At 39.7% G+C, this 26,263-nt stretch overlaps 1 protein-coding gene across 3 annotated transcripts in view; it reads left to right on the top strand.

Moving 5' to 3' along the window:
- Positions 1 to 26,222, top strand: part of LOC136627490 (aquaporin-7-like) — a 51,995-nt gene extending 25,773 nt beyond the window's left edge. For 2 of the 3 annotated variants that reach the window (XM_066602636.1, XM_066602635.1), the window contains exons 3-7: positions 376 to 502; positions 2,864 to 3,001; positions 10,587 to 10,705; positions 11,755 to 11,972; positions 21,012 to 26,222. In XM_066602636.1, coding sequence (XP_066458733.1) covers positions 376 to 502; positions 2,864 to 3,001; positions 10,587 to 10,705; positions 11,755 to 11,972; positions 21,012 to 21,186 — 777 coding nt within the window. In that variant the 3' untranslated portion in view covers positions 21,187 to 26,222. The remainder of the gene's footprint in view (positions 1 to 375; positions 503 to 2,863; positions 3,002 to 10,586; positions 10,706 to 11,754; positions 11,973 to 21,011) is intronic. The other variant, XR_010792795.1, reaches the window with a different exon arrangement.
- Positions 26,223 to 26,263: the final 41 nt, after the last annotated feature.

Here is a 26,263-nt window from a genome sequence, read left to right as displayed (position 1 = left end):
AAATCGCCCATTATTTCCTATGGGTGTGTGAGAAAAATAAAATAGAAAAATTGCATCATTCTCGCATGCCATGTGATTTGCATGTGAGTGCAATGTATTTTTTTCCATTTTAACTAATGAAACATGACATTATTTTCACGTGCGTGAAAAAACTTGTGTGAATATCATAAGTACAGAGAAGTGTTTTCAAAGCTGATATGCAGTCTGATATAAGCCCGATTTTTTTATTTATTTATTTATTTTTTTTCCTGACCAATATCGCACTCACCCATGTCTCTTATACAGCCTGAGTCTCTTGTACTTTTGCTATAGTTGTTGTATAATAGTTTGGGGTGGACATTCATTTACGACTACCTATGTCTCTTTTTTCCTCAGACGTTTGGTTTGGCAGCTGTAGCCCAGGTGGTTCTGGGTAAGAATGCATTTGGACAATATCTGAGTATTAATTTATCTTTCGGAATTGGAGTCACAATGGGAATCCACGTGGCCGGCGGAGTATCTGGTGAGTGCGGCAGTACAATATAATACTACATCTAAAGAAGGCTCGGTCAGCGTTGACACGCATGACTGGAGGCATTTGCACTGTTCTACTCTCTTACTGCTGGGAATTAACTCATCATGTGACATATGGAGCATTAAATAAAAAAAAAAAAAAAAAATCTTCTTATTTGTATAGCGCCACCTTATTCCGCAGCGCTTTCAGGTAACTATTTATTACCCCCCACCAAGCTGGGTACTTATTTTACTGACCTCGGGAGAATGGAAGGCTGAGTCAACCTTGAGTCGGCTACCTCAACCATCTGGGGATTGAAGTCGTAACCTTGTGATTGTAATTCTAATCAATTGCTACTTTTTAGAAGGGTCCCTTCACAATTGGCTGATCACTAGAGATGAGCGAGCACCCAAATGCTCGGGTCCGCGTTATTCAAGTCGAGCTTTTCGTAAAATTCGAGAGCTCTACTCAAGTAACGAACCCCATTGGCTACAATGGGAGACTCGAGCATTTTTGTATGTGGGCCGCCAGGTCTTGAGCTTTTTTTTTTTTTTCTTGCTCTCTCTCTCTCTCTCCCCCCTGCCTGCCAGACAAAAAAAAATTGCCAATGACGCACGCTACGTCACAGCGGGGAGGAGCCAAAAACTGGGGCGTGGTCGAATACGGCTTGATGCTCGTTCGAGTAACGAGCACCATCGAGTACGCTAATACTCAAATGAGCATCAAGATCGACAGAGTACATTCGCTCAACTCTACTGATCACGTATTGCCCCCCAGCAATCAGCTGTGATCTGTGCAGAAAACTGACATTAAAGGTGTGCTTAGACACACAGATGATCGCTCAAAAGATGGCAATCCTTTTGCATAATCTACTAATTGGTACTAATGCCAATTAGTAGCGTGTGAGCAGCTGGGGGCTGAATTTATTCAGAGAACCACTGTTCTCTGAATAAATTCTTTTTGTTTTGCCAGCGGGGCTAACAGCTGAGACAATGCAATCAGCTGTTCTTAGCGCTCCCCGGGCAGAGTACAGAGAGCTGAACTGGATACCGTCGTTAGGCAGGAAACTAAAAGATGGGCACATTTACAGGCAACAATTATGGCTCAAAAGATGGCTTTTGAGCGAATTGTGAACAATAATCGTTGTGTCTGAATGGACCTTTAGTACTAGATTTTCCTGCAGTGCCCCCACAGGGGAAATGAAGCATTACACAGTACCCATTCATATCAATGGACTGTCTGTGCAAGGCAGGACTAGACAGGTCCACCTGAGCAAGAAACGTTCTTTGTAACTACTCTGAGTGGAAGAGATGAGGCTCGTGAACAGAAGACCTTCTATTTAACTCAGAATACCCTAAAAGGGTCTATGAAAATGCTTTTTTTTTCTAAACTAGACAATCCCTTTAAGTTCTACATCAAACCTTTTTTTATTGTGTTTTAAAGCGAACCTCCAGGCCTGGGCAAACAAAAATGGCCGCCCCAGCTACTCTGACAACCGATACATACTGTGTATTAGTATGTATTGGTAGTCGAAGACACTACCAGTGCTGCCCACATGAGCCGTGCTGACCAATCATGGCAGCATGTAGTGTCTTAGAGGTCATTCCCATAAACGTAAACACGCAGTGATTTATGCGTTTAATTTTTATGTGCGTAATACGCAGTGAATAGAACCCATTGCTTTCAATGAGTTCAATCACAGCTGCATATTTTTAAATGTTTTATTTCTAATATAAATTCTTTCTTATAAATTTTGGGGTGGATACAGAAAGAAAAGAGGAAAATTTGCTGATCCAGATTTTTAAAGCGATTTTTCAGTTGCTTGAAAAAAATGCAGCATGTCCTATTTCGGACGGGTTTTCACGCCCAGCCGATATATGCTGCCCCTCTCTGCAGGGGGAGGAGGCAGGCCGGGACTGTAGTAGTGCACTGAGCTCCCGCCCCCTCTCCGCCCCTCGCCACTGTTTGCGATGGGAGGGATGGGGGTGGAGCTAAGTTCCGCCCCGTCCCTCCCATTGCAAATAAGCGCGGAGAGGGGGCAAGAGCTCAGTACACTGCTCCCATCCCGGGCTCCCTCCTCCCCCTGCAGAGAGGGGCCGCGTATATCCTCCAAGCGTGAAAGCCTGACCGATATACGCATGTCTGAATAAGCCCTTCAAATGTAAAAACAGGAAATATCTTGTTACAGTTTCCAATGCAGAGGCTGAAGTTAAAGACCTTTCATCGAGAAGCACTTGTGTCCCCATGATAACAATTGTCTATAATGTCAGTGTTGTCACTGGATCTAAGCAACCAGTTCTCAATTTTGCAATACAGAGAAGAAAATGTAACAGGAGACATGATTATTTATACTTGAACTGTCTGTTTCAGGAGCGCACATGAATTGTGCCGTGTCACTAACCAACTGCGTAGTGGGAAAACTTCCATGGAGAAAACTCCCAGTTTACATGATTTCTCAAATCACCGGAGCGTTCCTGGCCGCTGTAGTTGTGTATTTTCTATATTACGGTAATATAACTTAAGATCTACATTATTAATTTTCCAGGATTCTGCACTACAGGAAGGATTAATACATTCATTTTTTGCAGTATTATAGTAGTTATATTCTTGTACATAGGAGGCAGTATTATAGTAGTTATATTCTTGTACATAGGGGGCAGTATTATAGTAGTTATATTCTTGTACATAGGAAAAGTATTATAGTAGTTATATTCTTGTACATAGTGGGTAGCATTATAGTAGTTGTATTCTTGTACATAGGGGTCAGTATTATAGTAGTTATATTCTTGTACATAGGGGTCAGTCTTATAGTAGTTATATTCTTGTACATAGGGGGCAGTATTATAGTAGTTATATTCTTGTACATAGGACCAGTATTATAGTACTTATATTCTTGTACATAGGAACAATATTATAGTAGTTATATTCTTGTACATAGGAGGCAGTATTATACTAGTTATATTCTTTTACATAGGGGGTAGTATTATAGTAGTTATATTCTTGTACATAGGGGGCAGTATTATAGTAGTTATATTCTTGTACATAGGACCAGTATTATAGTACTTATATTCTTGTACATAGGAACAATATTATAGTAGTTATATTCTTGTACATAGGAGGCAGTATTATACTAGTTATATTCTTTTACATAGGGGGTAGTATTATAGTAGTTATATTCTTGTACATAGGGGGCAGTATTATAGTAGTTATATTCTTGTACATAGGGGTCAGTCTTATAGTAGTTATATTCTTGTACATAGGGGGCAGTATTATAGTAGTTATATTCTTGTACATAGGACCAGTATTATAGTACTTATATTCTTGTACATAGGAACAATATTATAGTAGTTATATTCTTGTACATAGGAGGCAGTATTATACTAGTTATATTCTTTTACATAGGGGGTAGTATTATAGTAGTTATATTCTTGTACATAGGGGGCAGTATTATAGTAGTTATATTCTTGTACATAGGGGGCAGTATTATAGTAGTTATATTCTTGTACATAGGACCAGTATTATAGTACTTATATTCTTGTACATAGGAACAATATTATAGTAGTTATATTCTTGTACATAGGAGGCAGTATTATACTAGTTATATTCTTTTACATAGGGGGTAGTATTATAGTAGTTATATTCTTGTACATAGGACCAGTATTATAGTACTTATATTCTTGTACATAGGAACAATATTATAGTAGTTATATTCTTGTATATAGGGGCAGTATTATAGTAGTTATATTCTTGTACATAGGGGGCAGTATTATAGTAGTTATATTCTTGTACATAGAGAACAGTATTATAGTAGTTATATTCTTGTACATAGGGGCAGTATTATAGTAGTTATATTCTTGTACATAGGGGGCAGTATTATAGTAGTTATATTCTTGTACATAGGGGACAGTATTATAGTAGTTATATTCTTGTACATAGGGGGCAGTATTATAGAAGTTATATTCTTGTACATAGGAGGCAGTATTATAGTAGCTATATTCTTGTACATAGGAGGCAGTATTATAGTAGTTATATTCTGGTACATAGTGGGCAGTATTATAGTAGTTGTATTCTTGTACATAGGGGGCAGTATTATAGTTATATTCTTGTACATAGGAGAGCAGTATTATAGTAGTTACATTTTTGTACATAGGAGGTAGCATTATAATAGTAATATTCCTGTAAAGAGAGGGCAGTATTATAGTAGTTATATTCTTGTACATAGAAGGTAGTATTATAGTAGTTATATTTTTGTACATAGGAGGCGGTATTATATAAGTTATATTCTTGTACATAGGGGGCAGTATTATAGTAGTTATATTCTTGTAGATAAGGGGTAGTATTATAGTATTTATATTCTTGCACATAGGATGTAGTATTATAGTAGTTTTATTCTTGTATATAGGGAGCAGTATTATAGTAGTTATATTCTTGTACATAGGAGGCAGTATTATAGTAGTTATATTCTTGTATTTAGGGGGCAGTATTATAGTAGTTATATTCTTGTGCTTGGTCGGCAGTATTATAGTACTTATATTCTTGTATATAGGGAGCAGTATTATAGTAGTTATATTTTGGTACATAAGGAGCATTATTATAGTAGTTATATTCTTGTACAGAGGGGGCAGTATTATAGTAGTTATATTCTTGTAGATAGGGGGTAGTATTATAGTAGTTATATTCTTGCACAGAGGATGTAGTTTTATAGTAGTTATATTCTTGTATATAGGGAGCAGTATTATAGTAGTTATATTCTTGTACATAGGGAGCAGTATTGTAGTAGTTATATTCTTGTACATAGGAGGCAGTATTATAGTAGTTATATTCTTGTATTTAGGAGGCAGTATCATAGAAGTTATATTCTTGTATATAGGGAGCAGTATTATAGTAGTTATATTCTTGTATATAGGGAGCAGTATTATAGAAGTTATATTCTTGTACATAGGGGCATTATTATAGTAGTTATATTCTTGTACATAGGCGACAGTATTATAGTAGTTATATTCTTGTACTTAGGGGTCAGTATTATAGTAGTTATATTCTTGTACATAGGAGGCAGTATTATAGTAGTTATATTCTTGTACATAGAAGGCAGTATTATAGCAGTAATATTCTTGTACATAGTGGACAGTATTATAGTAGTTATATTCTTGTACATAGGAGGCAGTATCATAGTAGTTCTATTCTTGTATATAGGAGGCAGTATTATAGTAGTTACATTCTTGTACATAGGGAGCAGTATTATAGTAATTACACTCTGGTACATAGAGAGCAGTATTATAGTAGTTCTTTTCTTGAACATAGGGGGCAGTATTATAGGAGTTACATTCTTGTACAGATGGGGCAATATTATAGTAGTTATATTCTTGTACATAGGAGCAGTATTATAGTAGTTATATTCTTGCACATAGGGGGCAGTATTACAGTAGTTATATTCTTGTACATAGGGAGCATTATTATAGTAGTTGTATTCTTGTACATAGGGAGCAGTATTATAGGAGTTACATTATTGTACAGATTGGGCAATATTATAGTAGTTATATTCTTGTACATATGAGACAGTATTATAGTAGTTATATTCTTGTACATAGGAGGCAGTATTATAGTAGTTATATTCTTGTACATAGGAGGCAGTATTATAGTAGTTATATCCTTGTACATAGGAGGTAGTATTATAGTAGTAATATTCTTGTAAATAGAGGGCAGTATTATAGTAATTATATTCTTGCACATAGAAGGTGGTATTATAGTAGTTATATTCTTGTATTTAGGAGGCAGTATTATAGTAGTTATATTCTTGTATATAGGGAGCAGTATTATAGTAGTTTGATATGCTTGTATATAGGGAGCAGTATTATGGAAGTTATATTTTTGTACATAGGGAGGATTATTATAGTAGTTATATTCTTGTACATATGGGCAGTATTATAGTAGTTATATTCTTGTACATAGGGGACAGTATTATAGTAGTTGTATTCTTGTACTTAGGGGTCAGTAATATAGTAGTTATATTCTTGTACATTGGAGGCAGTATTATAGTAGTTTAATTCTTGTACTTAGGGGTCAGTATTATAGAAGTTATATTCTTGTACATAGAGGCAATATTATAATAGTTCTATTCTTGTACATAGGAGACAGTATTATAGTAGTTATATTCTTGTACATAGGAGGCAGTATTATAGTAGTTATAATCTTGTACTTAGGGGTCAGTTTTATAGTAGTTATATTCTTGTACATACGAGACAGTATTATAGTAGTTATATTCTTGTACATAGGAGCAGTATTATAGTAGTTATATTCTTGTACATATGAGGCAGTATTAGAGTAGTTATATTCTTGTACATAGGAGGCAGTATTATAGTAGTTATATTCTTGAACTTAGGAGGCAGTATTATAGTAGTTATATCCTTGTACATAAGAGGTAGCATTATAGTAGTAATATTCTTGTAAATAGAGGGCAGTATTATAGTAATTATATTCTTGCACATAGAAGGTGGTATTATAGTAGTTATATTCTAGTACATAGGAGGCAGTATTATAGTAGTTATATTCTTGTACATAGGAGGCAGTATTATAGTAGTTATATTCTGGTACATAGTGGGCAGTATTATAGTAGTTGTATTCTTGTACATAGGGGGCAGTATTATAGTTATATTCTTGTACATAGGAGAGCAGTATTATAGTAGTTACATTTTTGTACATAGGAGGTAGCATTATAATAGTAATATTCCTGTAAAGAGAGGGCAGTATTATAGTAGTTATATTCTTGTACATAGAAGGTAGTATTATAGTAGTTATATTTTTGTACATAGGAGGCGGTATTATATAAGTTATATTCTTGTACATAGGGGGCAGTATTATAGTAGTTATATTCTTGTAGATAAGGGGTAGTATTATAGTATTTATATTCTTGCACATAGGATGTAGTATTATAGTAGTTTTATTCTTGTATATAGGGAGCAGTATTATAGTAGTTATATTCTTGTACATAGGAGGCAGTATTATAGTAGTTATATTCTTGTATTTAGGGGGCAGTATTATAGTAGTTATATTCTTGTGCTTGGTCGGCAGTATTATAGTACTTATATTCTTGTATATAGGGAGCAGTATTATAGTAGTTATATTTTGGTACATAAGGAGCATTATTATAGTAGTTATATTCTTGTACAGAGGGGGCAGTATTATAGTAGTTATATTCTTGTAGATAGGGGGTAGTATTATAGTAGTTATATTCTTGCACAGAGGATGTAGTTTTATAGTAGTTATATTCTTGTATATAGGGAGCAGTATTATAGTAGTTATATTCTTGTACATAGGGAGCAGTATTGTAGTAGTTATATTCTTGTACATAGGAGGCAGTATTATAGTAGTTATATTCTTGTATTTAGGAGGCAGTATCATAGAAGTTATATTCTTGTATATAGGGAGCAGTATTATAGTAGTTATATTCTTGTATATAGGGAGCAGTATTATAGAAGTTATATTTTTGTACATAGGGAGCATTATTATAGTAGTTATATTCTTGTACATAGGGGCATTATTATAGTAGTTATATTCTTGTACATAGGCGACAGTATTATAGTAGTTATATTCTTGTACTTAGGGGTCAGTATTATAGTAGTTATATTCTTGTACATAGGAGGCAGTATTATAGTAGTTATATTCTTGTACTTAGTGGTCAGTATTATAGTAGTTATATTCTTGTACATAGGGGCAGTATTATAGTAGTTATATTCTTGTACATAGGAGACAGTATTATAGTAGTTATATTCTTGTACATAGGAGGCAGTATTATAGTAGTTATATTCTTGTACATAGGAGCAGTATTATAGTAGTTATAATCTTGTACTTAGGGGTCAGTTTTATAGTAGTTATATTCTTGTACATAGGGGCAGTATTATAGTAGTTATATTCTTGTACATAGGAGACAGTATTATAGTAGTTGTATTCTTGTACTTAGGGGTCAGTATTATAGTAGTTATATTCTTGTACATAGGGGCAGTATTATATTAGTCATATTCTTGTACAAAGGGGGCAGTATCATATTAGTTATATACTTGTGCATAGGAGGCAGTATTATAGTAGTTATATTTTTGTAAATAGGGGGCAGTATTATAGTAGTTGTATTCTTGTACATAGGAGGCAGTATTATAGTCGTTGTATTCTTGTACATAGGGGGCAGTATTATAGTAGTTGTATTCTTGTACATAGAAGGCAGTATTATAGCAGTAATATTCTTGTACATAGTGGACAGTATTATAGTAGTTATATTCTTGTACATAGGAGGCAGTATCATAATAGTTCTATTCTTGTATATAGGAGGCAGTATTATAGTAGTTACATTCTTGTACATAGGGAGCAGTATTATAGTAATTACACTCTGGTACATAGAGAGCAGTATTATAGTAGTTCTTTTCTTGTACATAGGGGGCAGTATTATAGTAGTTATATTCTTATACATAGGGGCAGTATTATAGGAGTTACATTCTTGTACAGATGGGGCAATATTATAGTAGTTATATTCTTGTACATAGGAGCAGTATTATAGTAGTTATATTCTTGCACATAGGGGGCAGTATTACAGTAGTTATATTCTTGTACATAGGGAGCATTATTATAGTAGTTGTATTCTTGTACATAGGGAGCAGTATTATAGGAGTTACATTATTGTACAGATTGGGCAGTATTATAGTAGTTATATTCTTGTACATATGAGACAGTATTATAGTAGTTATATTCTTGTACATAGGAGGCAGTATTATAGTAGTTATATTCTTGTACATAGGAGGCAGTATTATAGTAGTTTGATATGCTTGTATATAGGGAGCAGTATTCTGGAAGTTATATTCTTGTACATAGGGAGGATTATTATAGTAGTTATATTCTTGTACATATGGGCAGTATTATAGTAGTTATATTCTTGTACATAGGGGACAGTATTATAGTAGTTGTATTCTTGTACTTAGGGGTCAGTAATATAGTAGTTATATTCTTGTACATTGGAGGCAGTATTATAGTAGTTTAATTCTTGTACTTAGGGGTCAGTATTATAGAAGTTATATTCTTGTACATAGAGGCAGTATTATAATAGTTCTATTCTTGTACATAGGAGACAGTATTATAGTAGTTATATTCTTGTACATAGGAGGCAGTATTATAGTAGTTATAATCTTGTACTTAGGGGTCAGTTTTATAGTAGTTATATTCTTGTACATACGAGACAGTATTATAGTAGTTATATTCTTGTACATAGGAGCAGTATTATAGTAGTTATATTCTTGTACATATGAGGCAGTATTAGAGTAGTTATATTCTTGTACATAGGAGGCAGTATTATAGTAGTTATATTCTTGTACTTAGGAGGCAGTATTATAGTAGTTATATCCTTGTACATAAGAGGTAGCATTATAGTAGTAATATTCTTGTAAATAGAGGGCAGTATTATAGTAATTATATTCTTGCACATAGAAGGTGGTATTATAGTAGTTATATTCTTGTACATAGGAGGCAGTATTATAGTAGTTATATTCTTGTACATAGGAGGCAGTATTATAGTAGTTATATTCTTGTACATATGTGGCAGTATTATAATAGTTATATTCTTGTACATAAGATGGTAGAATTGTTGTTATTGTTGATCAATTCATTAGTTAGTTGTTCTGCTATTAGTTTGTAGACTAGAAAGATATAGCATGCTCCTAGTTTAGGTAGTGAAGGGGTTAAAAGAAATTTTTTCTATACCAGTGCCTGTGCCATAAGGTGTAACTTATGTTAATCATTCTAGTTTCAGCCTATTATATATTATTATTAAACTTGGAGGTATGTACTTTTCCTGTGAAGTCATTTATGGTATATAAACCACACACACCTTAGAACAAATTAGAAATCATTTGATACTGCAACAGGCGGGTGTGGTATGCATTTCTCCTCGGTCCCAGACTTCTATACGAAATCTGGGAGTGTCTTCTCTTTGATAAACACATAAATTCCCCCTACAATTATAGTAGTTATATTCTTGTACAAAGGTGGCATATTGTGGTAATTATGAATGTGACACATCAGTAATTAAGCAGAATGCAATATTCTTCTCTAATAGAAGCTCTGTTTGAGTACTGCAAAGGAAACTTCACTGCGACAGGTCCTTTAGAAACAGCCAGTATATTTGCCACCTATCCACAGCCATACCTTTCCATCGGGGGTGGCTTTCTAGATCAGGTGAGTACATAATCATAAGTAATAATTAGATTTTTTACAATTTTATGCAGATAGCTTGATTACAATTTTTAGTCCTTTTATGTCATGTAATGTAATGCCAGAAGGCAAAACTGCTGGAACGCACTAAAAATGCCCCTTCTTTTAATAATCTACAGGTACTTCAGTCTTATCCAGAACTCCTTGTATAGTACAATTCTCCTATCTGTCACTCTAAATTCCCTAGTGCTGAGTTTACAGATATGCCCTAACAGCCTAACTACCAGAAAGCCTTTGATACTCTGCCTGTACTCTTCATTTTCATTATACTCCAGTCACATCCAGAGCTGCAAGCCAAATTCTATTTGCTACTTAAATCTCTGTCTCGCTGTTTTCTGGGAGATGTAGTGTTTTCACATGGGTACTGTACAGCATACTCTATACTGATGTGGATGCAGTTAGGGTCACAGTCTGATTGTGCAGCCTGAGGAACAGCAGGAGGCCAGCAGAATTTTGAATGAGGCTCTGGATTTCATTGGGTTATAAAGTAGTGTTGCATTAACCGAACCAGTCAAACCCTCTTTCGGGTTGAACTTTACTAAAAGTTAGTTTTATGATGAACTTGAACCTGAGGTGGCTCGACGCAGTCGATTTTGGCGGTAGTGCTTTCTATTCTTCATTTTCTCAGCACTATTGCCTTGCAGCACTATAGGTCCTAGGTTCAAGTCTGCATCAAGTTAAATAAGGGCTCGCTCACACAAATGTATTTAGGCTGCGTATTACCGCAGATTTTTTTACAAAGTAATGTAACATGGGTATTTACTGCGCATTTTATGCATCAGGCTATGATAAATATGCAATATTACGTGCCAAAATAGGACATACTGCATTTTTTTTTCACGAACATAATACGCGTGCGTGAAAAATGCAGGTTTGAATAGCCCAATGTACATCAATGGGCTTGTGGCACTCTTACATAGGGTAAATACAATTTTGTGAGTCCTATAGGTGATTATTATGAAAGACAGGGAGAACATACAAATGCACGTAGATGATTGATTATATTATTGCAGGTGATTGGTACGGGCGCCCTGCTGCTATGTATCCTGGCTATAAATGATAAGAAAAACAATGCCGCTCTGGATGGGACACAAGCCGTGGTTGTCGGCCTGCTGGTTACAGTTATTGGGATGTCTATGGGGATGAACTCAGGATATGCTATCAACCCCGCCAGGGATTTGGGGCCTCGTCTCTTCACTGCAGCTGCTGGATGGGGATTGGAAGTATTCAGGTAAACTCTATAGTCTATTTGTTTATATATATGTAAATATAGGTAAACCCGTATTCGCACGCGGACTGGTAGCCATAACACGAGCGCAGAAGTGTGAGTCGGCCTAAATCTATAAATGTAATCTGTCATCAGCACATGAAAGCAGGTCTGTACAAAGTGAGCTGCACTCATTATTGCTATCAAAGGGAAGGTTCACATGGGCATATTTGAGCACGTAATACGCAGAAAATAGAACCCACTGATTTCAATTAATTTGTCCTTAACAGTAAGTTTACTTACTTTTTCTGCAAGAAATAGTGTAGCATTCTGCAATATTTTGTCCAGGATTTTCAAGGAAATCAGCGCCAGTCACTCTGCACCGAACCTCGATTGTTGATATGAATAAAGTCTTAGGGTTTTTTACAAGTTGTACCCTTTCTGTACAAGCAGGCCCCATGCAGTAAAATAATGAATAAGTATGTACCCCCCCCCCCCTTTCCAAGCTCTCGCTGTGTCCCACGGTGCTGCTTGGTCCTACATGCTGTGTTTGTGTACAGGCTGCAGTCCTGCCTGCTTCACGGGACATCACAGGCACTGCAGCCAATAACAAGCACAGTGACTGAGCGCTAAGCTCTCTTATAGGCTACAGTGCCTGTGATATCCTGTAAACAGGCTGGGGAAGCCTGTAGAGGTGACAGTAGAGGGCAGACTCGGAACAGTGCCACAGGACACAGCGAGAGCGGGGAGAGAGAAGTATATGCTTATTTATTATTTTACTGCACAGGGGGCTAGATTTACAGAAATGGTAGAATTCGTAAAATTCCTAGGGCTACTTGATGGCTTTTGGCCACAACGAGGGTTGAGTGACCAAATATTACTGTGTAGCCTTGCAACTTCCCACTCACATTAAAATCAATGGACTCATGTTGCAAGTTGCAAAAAATACAACCTCGGTGATCTTCTGTGTGGTGTGGGTCACGGTAACTTACGACTTGCACTGCAACTCCTCCAAAGTGAGTGCAAGATCACAGGGCTAGACAGCAGTCTTTGCTCAACCCCACTTGTGGCCAACAGCCAACATGTAGCATAGCCTTATTGGTGCTCTTTCCATCCCTGCTGTTGCGTTTGTGTGGCCCACATGAACGTTACCAGGATAGGGAACACCAGGTGAAACAACCACTGATAACACCTCTCCGTATCTTCTACAAAGGAAGATGACAAAGGACCTACCTGAGCGGAAACCTCTCCCCAATAGGGGGCGGCCCAGCCGTCTTCGGATCTGCACCCTTGCTGCCCCTAGGAACCTACGCACCCAGGCTAGGATGCATACACATGCCACCACCGACAGAGACAACTGGGCAGGATTAGAAGACACACAGAGCCAAAATCACACCATACAGCAGCCAATACGCAAACACTAGTAGCAGATGTTATTGCTATAAATGCCAGGTATTTGTTGACAATTTGGTCAAAACATGGAAGCTAGCGGGCCACGTCACGCCTCCCGGCAATACCGCTAGTCCCTACACTAACCAGGAGTCCAGCGACATAACCAAACAAAACCACAAGACACAAACCTTTTTTGCAACCACCACACATAGAACCTGCTCACACAACACACAGAGAGAAATGAGAACAGAGAAAACTTACCACACACCCACACCTGGGAAGACAGCTTTTATGTGTACTGATTTAGAGTGATTGGTTGACTGGAGATACACAGACCCAGCCAGCACAATCCCCCACACCTCAGCAGGAAAGCTCCAGAGAACCTGTAGAACCACAGATCTCAGGAGACAGACGTGACACCTGTAGTCTTATCTCTTCCTCTCTTGCAACGGCACTTGGGACAGTCCTCAGAGGAGTGTATTATATTATAAAAGGTTATCTTTAAAGGGGTTCTCCGGGACCTTTACTATTGATGACCTATCCTCAGGTTGTTAATAGTCAGTCAACAGTGGTCCACCAGTCAGGATCCCCACTAATCAGCTGTTCACCGGGCCACTGTCAGTGCAGACAGAGCTGTAAGCAGATAGCGCTGTCCATATTACAACTGCCCAGGTTGATACTGCAGGCACAGCTCCCATTGAATTCAATACAATACTAACTCTCAATTCTGCAATATTGGCAACGTTATCTGCTTCCAGTGCAGGTCGCACTGACAGCTGGCCAGTGAACAGCTGATCACCATGGATTCCTAACGGTGAATAGATCATCCATACTAAAAGTCCTGGACAACTCCTTGAAAAGGGTTATTCCACAAAAACCTTATTGCTAGAGTCTGATAGTTGGAACCCCCACGGATCCTGACAATTGGAACAACCTGTAATAAAGACAATGGCGAATGCACATGCCTACGACAGCTCAATGCATTTCAGTGAAAGCACTTGGCTATGTTTAGTGTTCATACTGAAATGAATGAAGTGGTGCTGCGCATGTACGACTGCCACTGCCTTTATTGTGGGATGCTCCAAAACTCAGTTCTTAGGATCGGTGTGGTTCCATAGTCGGACCCCCACCGATCAACAAGTTATTCCCTATTCTGTGGATAGTGAATAAATTGCAGTAGTGGGACCACCCTAAAAAGCCATAAGACAGGACAAAAACTAAAAGCCAGGATGAGACTGCACCGCCAAACGATTAAAGAGAGAAAGACAAAATTACCTGTGGCGAAACATTTTTCTAGTTATGGACACAACATAGAACATATGAAAGTTATTATACTTAAGGGCAATTTTAAGTCCTAACGTCACAGAAGAATTTGGGAATATAATTTTATAACCACCTTAGATACTATCAGAAACTGTATGAATCTCGGAGGGGAATTTTTACATCAGTGGAGATTATGATATGAGAAACCCAGAGCAGAGGTAACACGCTGGCCTGTTGAACCCTAACATCAATTAAGAAACCATAAAGCTTTCACATTCCTTGTCACTGGACTAATTAAGTATTTACTGTTAGATGAATACCAGAAAGGGGTGAACATAAGTGCTATTAATCACGTCATATCTGTGCCCCTTTATCCTGTTCTGCAATCAGTTTGAAGTGCAAATTAAGCACACCATGTTTGTGTCCTCCCATGTTTTTTATATAAATACATCTTTAGATCTGTTTCAATATACCCGAGGAAGAACCCTGAGTAGGTTTGAAAGCTCGCTGCAACATTATGTATTTTTGTTAGCCATTAATAGGTATCATATCTACAAGATTACTTGGTTTCGCTTACTGAGAACTATCACACTTTGCTCTACTGGCTAACACGGTACCAAACCTTTTTCATCTTACAATACACTACAACATAATTCGTAACAATGCAGTAACACGAGTGTACAATAGTATCACTGCTAGGCTGAAATCCCTCTTAGTAAATCATGACTTTGCATTGTGTTCATTTGGTAGTTAATAACAATTACCTGACTCCACGCGATTAGAGATATTACACAGCTAACACATGGCGACAGGATAAGGGACCTCGGTACCTGCACGATTCGTGTTCCTTGAATCTGTGGTGACGCCCGTGTTATCACACACATATGATTAGACTCTGCCAACAAAATATTGTGTTTGCATATACTAGAGAAGGGTTGACATTGATTTACTTTATGGTGCAGTGATCAAACTCAATACGATCTTCCATGAAATCAGCTGGAGATAAAGAGTATCTGATAGCAGAGGCGTATGCACAGAGATATCACTGTTACCTCAGAGAATAGGAGGCAAAAAACATTAATGGAAAGGTCCTGTGAGGTCGTTCATGTCCGGGGAGTTGTCACAAGATCTGCAGACCATTCAATTGATGGGTTTTTCCCTTCCCCTGGATCAACATAGTAGGATTTTAGGTTGGACTTGGAAGTAGTTGTGTCTTTTTCAACCTGATCAACTATGTAAATATGCAACGGAGTTCTTGTTTGGTAATGCAAAATTTTGCAAATTCCAAATATACCTTTCCATTTATAAGATCTCTGCTTTTGACAGTGACTAGAAACAATCCTGTTTACATCCAGAGGCTAAAACTCTATCCTCATCATTATTGCCAGCCTTAGGTTAGATGGCACCCTGTGTGGAATCATTTTTGGCCATAAGACAAAAAACTATGTATTACACGGATTGGTCTCTATTCTGCTTGTGCAGTAAGCTGCAAAACAGCAGCATACCAACACCAGAACAGCTTAGTGAATAAATACAGCACCAGAACTAAGCTAATAATATAAATACAGCATCAGGACCAAAGTCAAAATATAAATACATCCTAACAACCAACCTCAGTACATAAATACAGCATCAAAACCAAGCTCTGATCGTAAATACAGCACTAGAATCATGTCCATAAGCTAGGTCAACTGCAAACCAACCACAAGATATAAATACAATGCTAAAACCAAGTTCATAACATACATACAGCACCAGAACCAAGCTCAATATAAATGCATCACCAGAACCAACCTCAGTACATAGTTACAACACCAGTACCAAGCTCATACCATGAACACAGTAGCAGAACTAATTGATTGTACTGTGGAGCTGCCAATGGACTGACAGTGGTGCCTTGGAACATCATAGGACAGGAGACAGGGCCAAGAGAAGGATGATTCATGTAGCTCCACAAGACGTTGCCACAAGGAGGAAGATTATCTGGTCAGGCAGACATAAGGAGGGAGCAGTCACCCCTAGACTACAACTGCCTGCCTGGTGTCCCACCAACAAGCTGGTGACTGGTGCCCTGTGTGACACATTCACAGACAACAAACGTGGATCTTGAAATGTTGAGGAATGGTAGATTGGAAAATTAAGAATCATACAATCGTAGAGTTAGAAGGGACCTCCGGGGTCATTGGGTCCAACCCCCTGCTCAATGCAGTATTCACTAAATCATCTTAGACAGATGACTCTCCAGGCTCTGAACACTTCCATTGAAGGAGAACTCAACCTGTTCCACTCATTGATCACCTTCATTGTCAAAGTTTTTTTCTCTAATATCTAATCTGGGTCTCCTCCCTTTCAGTTTTATCCCATTGTTTCTAGTCTTTCCTTGTGTAAATGAGAATAGGGCTGATCCCTCTGCACTGTGACAGCGCTTCAGATATTTCTAGACCACTATTAAGTCTCCCCTCAGTCTTCTTTTTTGCAAGCTAAACATTCCCAGATCCTTTACCCGGTCCTCATAGGACATGATTTGCAGACCGCTCACCATCTTGGTAACTCTTCTCTGAACTTGCTCCAGTTTGTCTGTTTTTTTTAACTGGGGTGCCCAGAACTGGACACAGTATTCCAAATGAGGTCTTACCAAGGAACCGTAGAGGGGTATAATTACTTTATGTAATCTAGACTCCATGCTTCTCTTAATATATCCCAGAATTGTGTTGCCTTTTTGGCTGCTGCATCACACGGTTGACTCATGTTCCGTCTGTGATCTATTAGTATACCCAAGTCTTTTTCACATGAGGTGATGCTTAGCCCAATTTTTCCCATTCTGTATGTGATTTTTTATTTTTTTTAATGTTTCTTACCAAGATGTAGGTTTTTGCATTTCTCCCTGTTAAATACTATTCTGTTAGTTGCTGCCCACTGTTCAAGCTTGTTTGAACCTTTTTGAATACTCTCTCTCTTCTCTAGTGCTAGCCATCCTTCCTAGCTTTGTGTCATCTGCAAATTTTGTTCAGTTTCCTCGCAATTCCCTCATCTACATCATTTATAAAAATGTTGAACAACACTGGGCCCAAGACAGAACCTTGTGGTGCCCCACTTGAGACATTCTCCCAATTGGATGTGCAGCCGTTTATGACCACTCTTTGAGTAGGATCACTAAGCCAGTTGTGAATTCACCTAACAGTTGCTTTGTTGATCCCATATTTGGTCATTTTTTTCAATAAGTATGGTATGAAATACTTTGTTAAATGCTTTGTTGAAGTTAAGATATACGATATCTACCGCATTACCCTGATCAACCCAGTTGGTGATTCTTTCATAGAAGGAAATTAGATTAGTCTGGCATGACTTTATTGTTACAAACTCATGCTGGCTCTGGTTAATTACTCCATTCTCACCCAAGTACTTGCATACATTCTAGTTAATAATTTGTTTAAAGATCTTTCCCAGTATTGAAGTCAGGCTCACAGGCATGTAGTTTCCTGGATCCACATTCTTCCCTTTTTTAGGGACAGCATTTGCCCTTTTCCAATCTTCTGGCAATTTTCAAAGATTACGGCGAGTGGTTCAGCAATTACCTCTGCTGCTTCCTTCAGTACCTTAGGATGTAACTCATCTGGACCTGGAGATTTGAATTCATTTAAGTTAGCTAAATATTCCCTGACCATCTCTCTGCTTATCCTGCATTTCTTTTATTTCCCCAATAGCACAGGAAAGATCCGTTGATGTTATATTTACCTTCTGAGAGAAAACAGATACAAAATAGGAATTTAAAAATTCAGCCTTCTCAACACCATTTCATCTTGTAACCATCCTACAGCATTTTTGACTTTTCTTTTGTTTTTGACATACCCCCAAAATAATTCTTTTATTGCTTTTAGCCTGTGTTGTAAGCCTCAGATCATGATTAGCTTTAGCTTTTCTGTCACTCCCCCTACAGTTTCTGCAGACTGCATTATATTCTTCCTCAGATATTCCCACCACTTTCCATTTGATAAACATATTTTTCTTTTTTAGCATGTATTTAAGTTGTGTTTATCTTCTTTTAGGGATTGTTAACGATTGTGCTTTGAGGATCTCATTTCGCAACATTTCCCATCCTTCTTGGACATTTCTGTCCTTAAGAACATGCAGCCAATGGATTCTTCCTACCCTCTCTCTGAGTTCATTTAAATCTGCCTTTCTGAAATCCAAACTTGAAGTATGAATCCTCACAGGTCTCCACCCCCCCCCCCCCACTTGTTACAACTTTTGAATTAATTACAGCCTTTTAATTAACATGTTAATTACAACTAGAGATGAGTGAGCGTACTCAGCCACGCCCTTTTTTCGCCCGAGTGCCGCGATTTTCGAGTACTTCCGTACTCGGGCGAAAAGATTCGGGGGGCGCCGTGGGTGAGTGGGGGGTTGCAGCGGGGAGTAGGGGGGGGGAGAGGGAGAGAGAGAGGGCTCCCCCCTGTTTCCCGCTGCTACCCCCGCTCCGCCACGCCTCCCCCCGCCCCCCGAATCTTTTCACCCGAGTACGGAAGTACTCGAAAATCGCGGTGCTCGATCGAGTAATTACTCGAAATGAGTAGGTTCGCTCATCTCTAATTACAACCTTCTAATTCTACAGTAGTTAATTCCTTAATGCTACAGGACATAAGTTAACATCCTGGCTGTGGGATACTTGACGCAACAGGATGTAAACTTACATACTGTGGATGTTGCAGAAACAAAAGCTGAGCCCATGCCATCACGCACCGAGAGACAGCTGTTACTGATATCTGGCCTCCCAATGCAACAGCAAAGATAGATAAAAGCCATCTATGCATGTAAAGGGTTCACAGAGGGATCATCGGCCCTCTGAAATGTAATCGCAGATGGCCTAAGGTTTGCCATGGCCTACAATCACTATCGTAAACAATAAGGCATCACAGTAAAGAAGTACTGTAATGCATACCATAGCAATCATAACTGTTATATTTCAAGTCTTCTGTAGGGACATTAAAAAAGGTAAAAAATAAATAAAAATAAATTAGAAAAAAACAACTAATAGAGATGAGCGAACACGTTCGGCCCCGCCCCTTTTTCGCCCGAACACCGAACTTTGCGAACACTTCAGTGTTCGGGCGAAAAAGTTCGGGGGCCGCCGTGGCAGCGCGGGGGGGTGCGGCGGGGAGTGGGGGGGAGAGGGAGAGAGAGAGGGCTCCCCCCTGTTCCCCGCTACTGCCGCCCGCGCCGCCGCGCATCTCCCCGCCCCCCGGCGGCACCCGGACCTTTACGCGCGAACACTGCAGTGTTCGGCAAAGCCGGTGTCCGGGTGCGGATGTGTCCGTAACGGACATGTTCGCTCATCTCTAAAAACTAACAAAAACTCCTTTTTTATACACTTTCTCTTATTTGTATAAAAAAATGTAAAATTAAAAAGATACAACATATTTGGTATCATCGTATCCATAACAACCTGTACAATAAATTGAACACACTATTTCTCCTGCACAGCAGAAACTGTTAAAAAATCCCTAAAAAAAAGAGGCAAAATACTTATTTTGTTAGTTTTTCTTAGCAAAAAATGCAATAAAAGTGATAAAAAAAGCCATATGTACCCCAAAATGGTACAAAAAAACCTATTGCTTGTGACACAAAAAATAAGTCCTCACAGAGCTCAGACCATGAAAAAATAAAAAAGTTATGGGACTTTGAATACTAGATGTAGATTTTTTTTTTCTTCGAAAAAAGGGTTTTTCATTGTGCAAAACTGGAAAAAGCTACAAAAATTATAATAATTTTGGTATTGTCATAATTGAACTGATCCGCAGAAAAAAAAAGCATCATGTCATTTATGCTGCATGATCAATGCTTTAAAAAAAAAGACAATGACAGAATTGATGTGTTTTCTCTCCCTGCTCTCCAAAAAAATTAATAAATGTTTTACAATACTTTATATACGCCCCTAAATGGTAGCAGTAGAAACCGAAGTTCACCACACAAAAACAATGTCTGGGACATTACTATTGATGATTTGTCCTCCGGATACGTCATTAATACTTGATTGGTAGATGCTTGGGATTCCCGCTGATCAGTTGTCCACCGGGCCGCCATCAGATAGTGCTGCCAACAATACAACAGCCCAGGCTGGTACAGCTTGCATTGAATTCAGTGGGAGCTGTACTTGCAATACCAACCTGGCCCTATGGAATTTGGACAGAGCTATCTGCATCTAGTGCTATCTGCACTTACAGGGGGCCCAGAGATCACCTGATCGTTGGGGATCCTGAGCAGCGGACCCTCACCAATCAACTATTAATGCTAAAAGTCCCGGACAACTCCTTTATTTATATGACTGGATGTTATCTATAACCCTATCTAAGCTAGTCAGATGAAGACAGTATTGTACTGTAATAATATAATGTTTATCATTTCTTCCAGTGCTGGGAATTACTGGTGTTGGGTGCCGATTGTAGCCCCTATGGTGGGTGGCCTGACCGGTGCCTTCCTCTACAAGCTGTTAGTGGGACTGCATCACCAGCCGAATGTGGAGGAGAAGAAGATGTGTGAGATGGAGAAGGGGAATTCAGAGATGACAACCTGTGAATATATGTGACCCCCGCCATAACCATGTGACTACAGAACATTAATACTGCAACCGTGTGATACTGCAACGCAGGACTGAGCAGTGTACATACTATTTATATAGCATCAACTTGAAGGAAATCTCAGGGTCCCATGATTAACTTATTTGAAGAGGACATTTATATAGATGAGCTCTGCCTAGGATCGGTCATCAGTATCAGATCGGTCATCAGTATCAGATCGGTGGGGTTCAAACAGCTGATCTGTGGTGGCGCCAGCGGTCGGACCCTACTGCTCTGATGTTGGTGACCTGTTTTACAGTTGAGTTATCGGTACATAATGCCTGGAAACCCATTGGTTTCTCAGTGAGAACTGTATTTCTCTATATGTTTTTGTTTCTGGAAACCATGGCTTACAACTTAACAGGCCACCATTACACCCCCTGATTGTCACCTGGATTTCCCAAAACCGAAAATAAGAAATGACTGAGAAGAATTTTTGGCAACTAGAGACTTCTACAGGGGGCCACGGGAAAGTATCCCGGCCCCAGACTCTTCTAGAAATTGTCTGAAAGAAAATCTGTCTTGGTGCCCATAGCAACCAATCACAGCGCAGCTTTCATTTTACCTCAGCAGTATCTACTATAGATACATCGTAGGCTAACTTCACACGGTTGAGCACCAACATGTGATTTCCCTGCGGATGCGAGGCGTTTTTATCTCAAAACCGCGTCACATCACTTCTGGGACGTAGTGATCTTCCATTGCGGCTGTCAGGATCGCGTTCCTCCCATTATTTTCAATGGGGAGACCTCACATCGCGTGCATCTAGCAGGTGGCGCGATGCTGCCGCCGGCCACATTGAAGACAATGGGTGATGCCGGGGCACGCCCTAAGATAGGACGTGCGGCAATTTGTTTCCCACATCGCATCGTGGTGTGGGAAAAAAATCGTTCATGTGTATGACCCCATTCAAAAGAAGGCGGTTCATATTTGTGCGTCTCGCAACGTACAAAGCTCACGTGATTTTCTCGGTCGTGTGAAAATAACCGTAGGCCTGTGTCACACAAGTGTGTTTATGCATGAAAATTTTGCGTGCGCAATACGCAGAAAATAGCGTATTTTGCATCGCTCAAAAAAACCCATCAGCATGCTCTTTTTTGAGCAATGCAAAACACATCCTGAACTCATTACACTGATTGGCCATTTCAGTGGCTGGGAGCATTGTTGTGTGTTTTTTTTTGCATGCGCAAATGTGTGTGATTTGCACGTCCAATCAAAACATGCACTGATGTGCGCAAATGCACATCTGCACATGTGACACAGGCTGAAGCCTGATGTGTTGCCTTTTATTACCAAAACAGGTCTGCCCTCATGTGTATGTATCATGTAACTGCATGCGGTGCCTCACACTCATCATCACCATAGCGTCTACAGGGAGGGCGGCATCGCACTCTTATGGAAACGTTCTGATGGAAAATCTGCCTTGTTCCCCATAGCAACCAATCACAGTGCTGCTTTTATTTCTTATCCTGCTGAGGTAAAATGAAAGCTGCGCTGTGATTGGTTGATATGGTCAGCGGAGATTTCTTTTAGACAGCTTTCATAAGAGTGCGGTGCCGGCTGATATTTTTGTCATGGCTGCTTCTGTCTCTCACGTTCTGTCACTGTATTTAAAGATGCAGCAACTAAAAAGAGGGTCGTCAAAGAAATTCACTCCTTTTGCCACCACAGGACGCCTCCATCGTATATTTCAGCTTTCATGTTGTTTTTCTAAGCTTCCACTTGGCGTCATGGAGGACATAATGAGAGGAGACACACCGAGTGCTGTGATACTGGCCTGAGGTGTACAATACAAGGTGGTCACGGAAAAGTAGGCTGACACCGCCCTCTTCTGGAAGTGGTCTACAAGAAAATCTTTCTTGCCCATAGCAACCAATCACAGCGCAGCTTTTAATGTGTATACTGCTGAGGTAAAATGAAAGCTGCGCTGTGATTGGTTGCTACGAGCAACAGATAGATTTTCTTTTAGACGGCTTCCATAAGGCTAGATTCACACAAGCGTTTTATCGCGGCGATTTTGCTGCAATAAAACTGCGGTCGAAAATCGCGACCCTCTGAAGCATCGGGTTCCAATGCGTTTGTTCAGATGGGCGATTTTATGGTGTGTAATTAGCGCACAATCTGGTCCGGTCGCTTTTACGCAGGCCGGAAAAGATAGGACTTGTCCTATCTATTGCTGGAATACGTTGGCTGTTCCCATAGACTCCTATGAGAGCCGTGAAGAAAGGGAAGGGGGAGGGAGTTTAGAAGCGGTTCGCGTTGCTACAGTCCCTCCCCCTCCCCTTGCTGGCAGCTTCCATAGACTTCTATGGGATTTTCTACTGCCGCTATCAGCCGGCAAGGGGAGGGGGAGAGACCTTACGGTAGTAGCGCTAAGGTCTCTCACCCAAGGAATTCCAGGCCACGGCGTATATATACGCTGCAGCCCGGCCAGGAGGTGCAGCTTTCTCCAGTTCATGCAATTTTCGAAACTCGTGAGAGTGCAATTTGGCTAATTCCCTGTGCCCATTGTGCACAATGTAATAGTATTATTGTGAGATACAACCCATCGGGCATTTCTTGTATGTAAATGACCTTTATTGGGTGTCATACAGATAATGTTTATTCACCTTTGAACAGCAGATTAGTTTGGGGCTTATTCACATGAACACATTTGCGCTGTATATTACGCAGTGAATAGAGCCCATTGATTTCAAAGGCTTCGTTCGCATAAGCGTATTATATATCAGAATAGCACATATTTAACTAATTAAACCTAATTGCCCATTAAGTTCAGTGGGATCCTACTTGTGCCTTTTTTTGAACACACAAATGTGCTGAGCATGCGTGCGCAACAAATACAGTAAAATTCGCAGTGCATACGTGCGTGTAAACACGCTTACGCTCGTTTGAAGCTGGCCTTACTCATTATATCTAGCTGTTTGCCTGATAAGGTCGAGAGGAAAGGCGCACCCAAGAATCCCAAACGACCACATTCCGTGCGATGTGCGTGCGACGGCACATTTGCATGTGCTATTCTGATGCGAGACTCGCACGAAAATAGGACATGGCGTGAATTTTTTCAATTCACAGCTAAAAAGAGAAAAATCACTTATGTAAAGAGACTCATTATAGCATTATGGGTCTTGTTTTTGAGTGTGTTTTGTGCATCTCGCAACAACAAAACACACGTGAGAACAACAGCCATGTAAATACGGCCTAATTGTTAGGTGTAAACGCAGTGAAAGAATGATCAGCCATAGGGCTTATTCAGGCAGGTTTTCACGTGCGGCTGATATACGCTGTCCCTTTCTGCAGGGTAGGGAGGCGGGCCTGGAGCAGTGCACTGAGCTCCAGCCCCTCGTCACTGTTTGCAATGGGAGGGGCGGAACAGGGGCATAGCTAAGTTCCATCCCTTCCTGCACCCTCCCATTGCAAATAGTGTGGAGGGGCGGAGACAGGGGGCGGGAGCTCAGTGCACTGCTCCTGGCCCGGCCTACCTCCTCCCCCTGCAGAAAGGGACAGCATATATCGGCCGGGCGTGAAAACCTAGCCGATCGCTAATTGAAGCTTCATGCAGACCCAAAAATCATTGTTGGTCTGCTGCTGCTGCATTACTTACGTAGACAGGCAGTCACTCATCTCCAGACAACTGCCTGTTCAGGGCTTATTCGCACAAGCGATATTCTCACGTGAGTCTTGTGCGGATATGAAATCCGTTCTCTTGAATGGATTCATTCACACAAGTGATGCTGCAAGAAAAAAATATATATAAATGAAAAAAAAATTGCAGCATGTTTTTTCTTTGGACATTCCTTCAGAAAGCCTCGCCTATTGTTTTCATTGGGACCTTAAAAGACATTGCATGGCACTCGCCTGCCGTGTGATGCCATGTTGCCTAATGTAGCCAGTAATGGGAAACAAATACTGGAAATGAACAAAGACCTCGTCGACCAGTGACCAATGTTTGCACTAAGTCAGTCCATGGACCCAGCCGGGTTCTATCTGAATGCTGGTTTTAGCAGTACAGACAGAACCCTGAAGTGTAGGGGCACAGTAATAGCTTTTTTACCTGTGCAAAAGTTCACATTGAAGGGAGTCTGTCAGATCCTACAACCCTTATGGATCGTTCATATTTGTGCTTCTTGCAATGTACAAACCTTGCGTGATTTTGTTGACCCCGCCTTATGATGTGATTTTTTTTCATAGGCAATAATAGGCGCTTCTTCTAGAGGAATCACCCAAAAATAGGACATGGTGCGATTTTTTCATTTCGCACTATTGGTGCGAGTGAAAGAAAAAGTTTATGTAAAGTAACATACTGAAAATAATGGGTTCTATTCATGTGTGTTCTTTCCATTTTGCAACACACAGAACTCGTGTGTGAAAAGTAGTGTGTACACTATGGGCTCACAGGAGCCGAGATGAAGAATCCGGCGAGTCTTGTACTCACCTTCCCTACCATACCCCCGCTGTCAGCTGTCAACGCCACAGACTCCAACACACAGTGCAGCTAAACTGGAGAACTGAGAAACTGCCGACAATGAAAAATAGAACAGGGCATATCCAACTAAAGAACCCCTATCATGCAGAATCACTCAAAGTGCTAAAGCCTACTTGCCTTTTTCAGAATAAGTTGCCCTTTGGGTGTACATGAGGAACAACACCATATCTGGCCAGTATATAACTTCTATCCTGCACCAGTTTTCCCCACTTTAAGCTTCATCTCTTAATTTTCAGTCTTCCTTCAGCTGGTTGGTATAGACTAGCTTCTATGATGTTGTCTATACATTGCACACATAGGAGAGTAAGATCTCTTCTGTTTCTCTTTGTAGCACACCTCACAAGTGACAGTATCATGGAGGACATTACACAGAAGTACTGAGCAGTGTAGATGTGATTTCATTATTTGTGACACAGTAAATAACTTACTATTAGCTGCAGCACTGACTGCGTGAGAGTCCCTGCCTCTCTTTTCCCTCTTCATAGACTTGCATGAGTCATACACCAGTGGGCAGCAATTTAAAGGGAGAAGAACAAGTTTGCTCAAAGTGCAGTGCCTGTTTA

This window comes from Eleutherodactylus coqui, chromosome 5 (assembly GCF_035609145.1).
Source record: "Eleutherodactylus coqui strain aEleCoq1 chromosome 5, aEleCoq1.hap1, whole genome shotgun sequence".
NCBI classification, from domain to species: Eukaryota; Metazoa; Chordata; class Amphibia; order Anura; family Eleutherodactylidae; genus Eleutherodactylus; species Eleutherodactylus coqui.
This window is presented reverse-complemented; position numbering and strand designations above follow the sequence as displayed.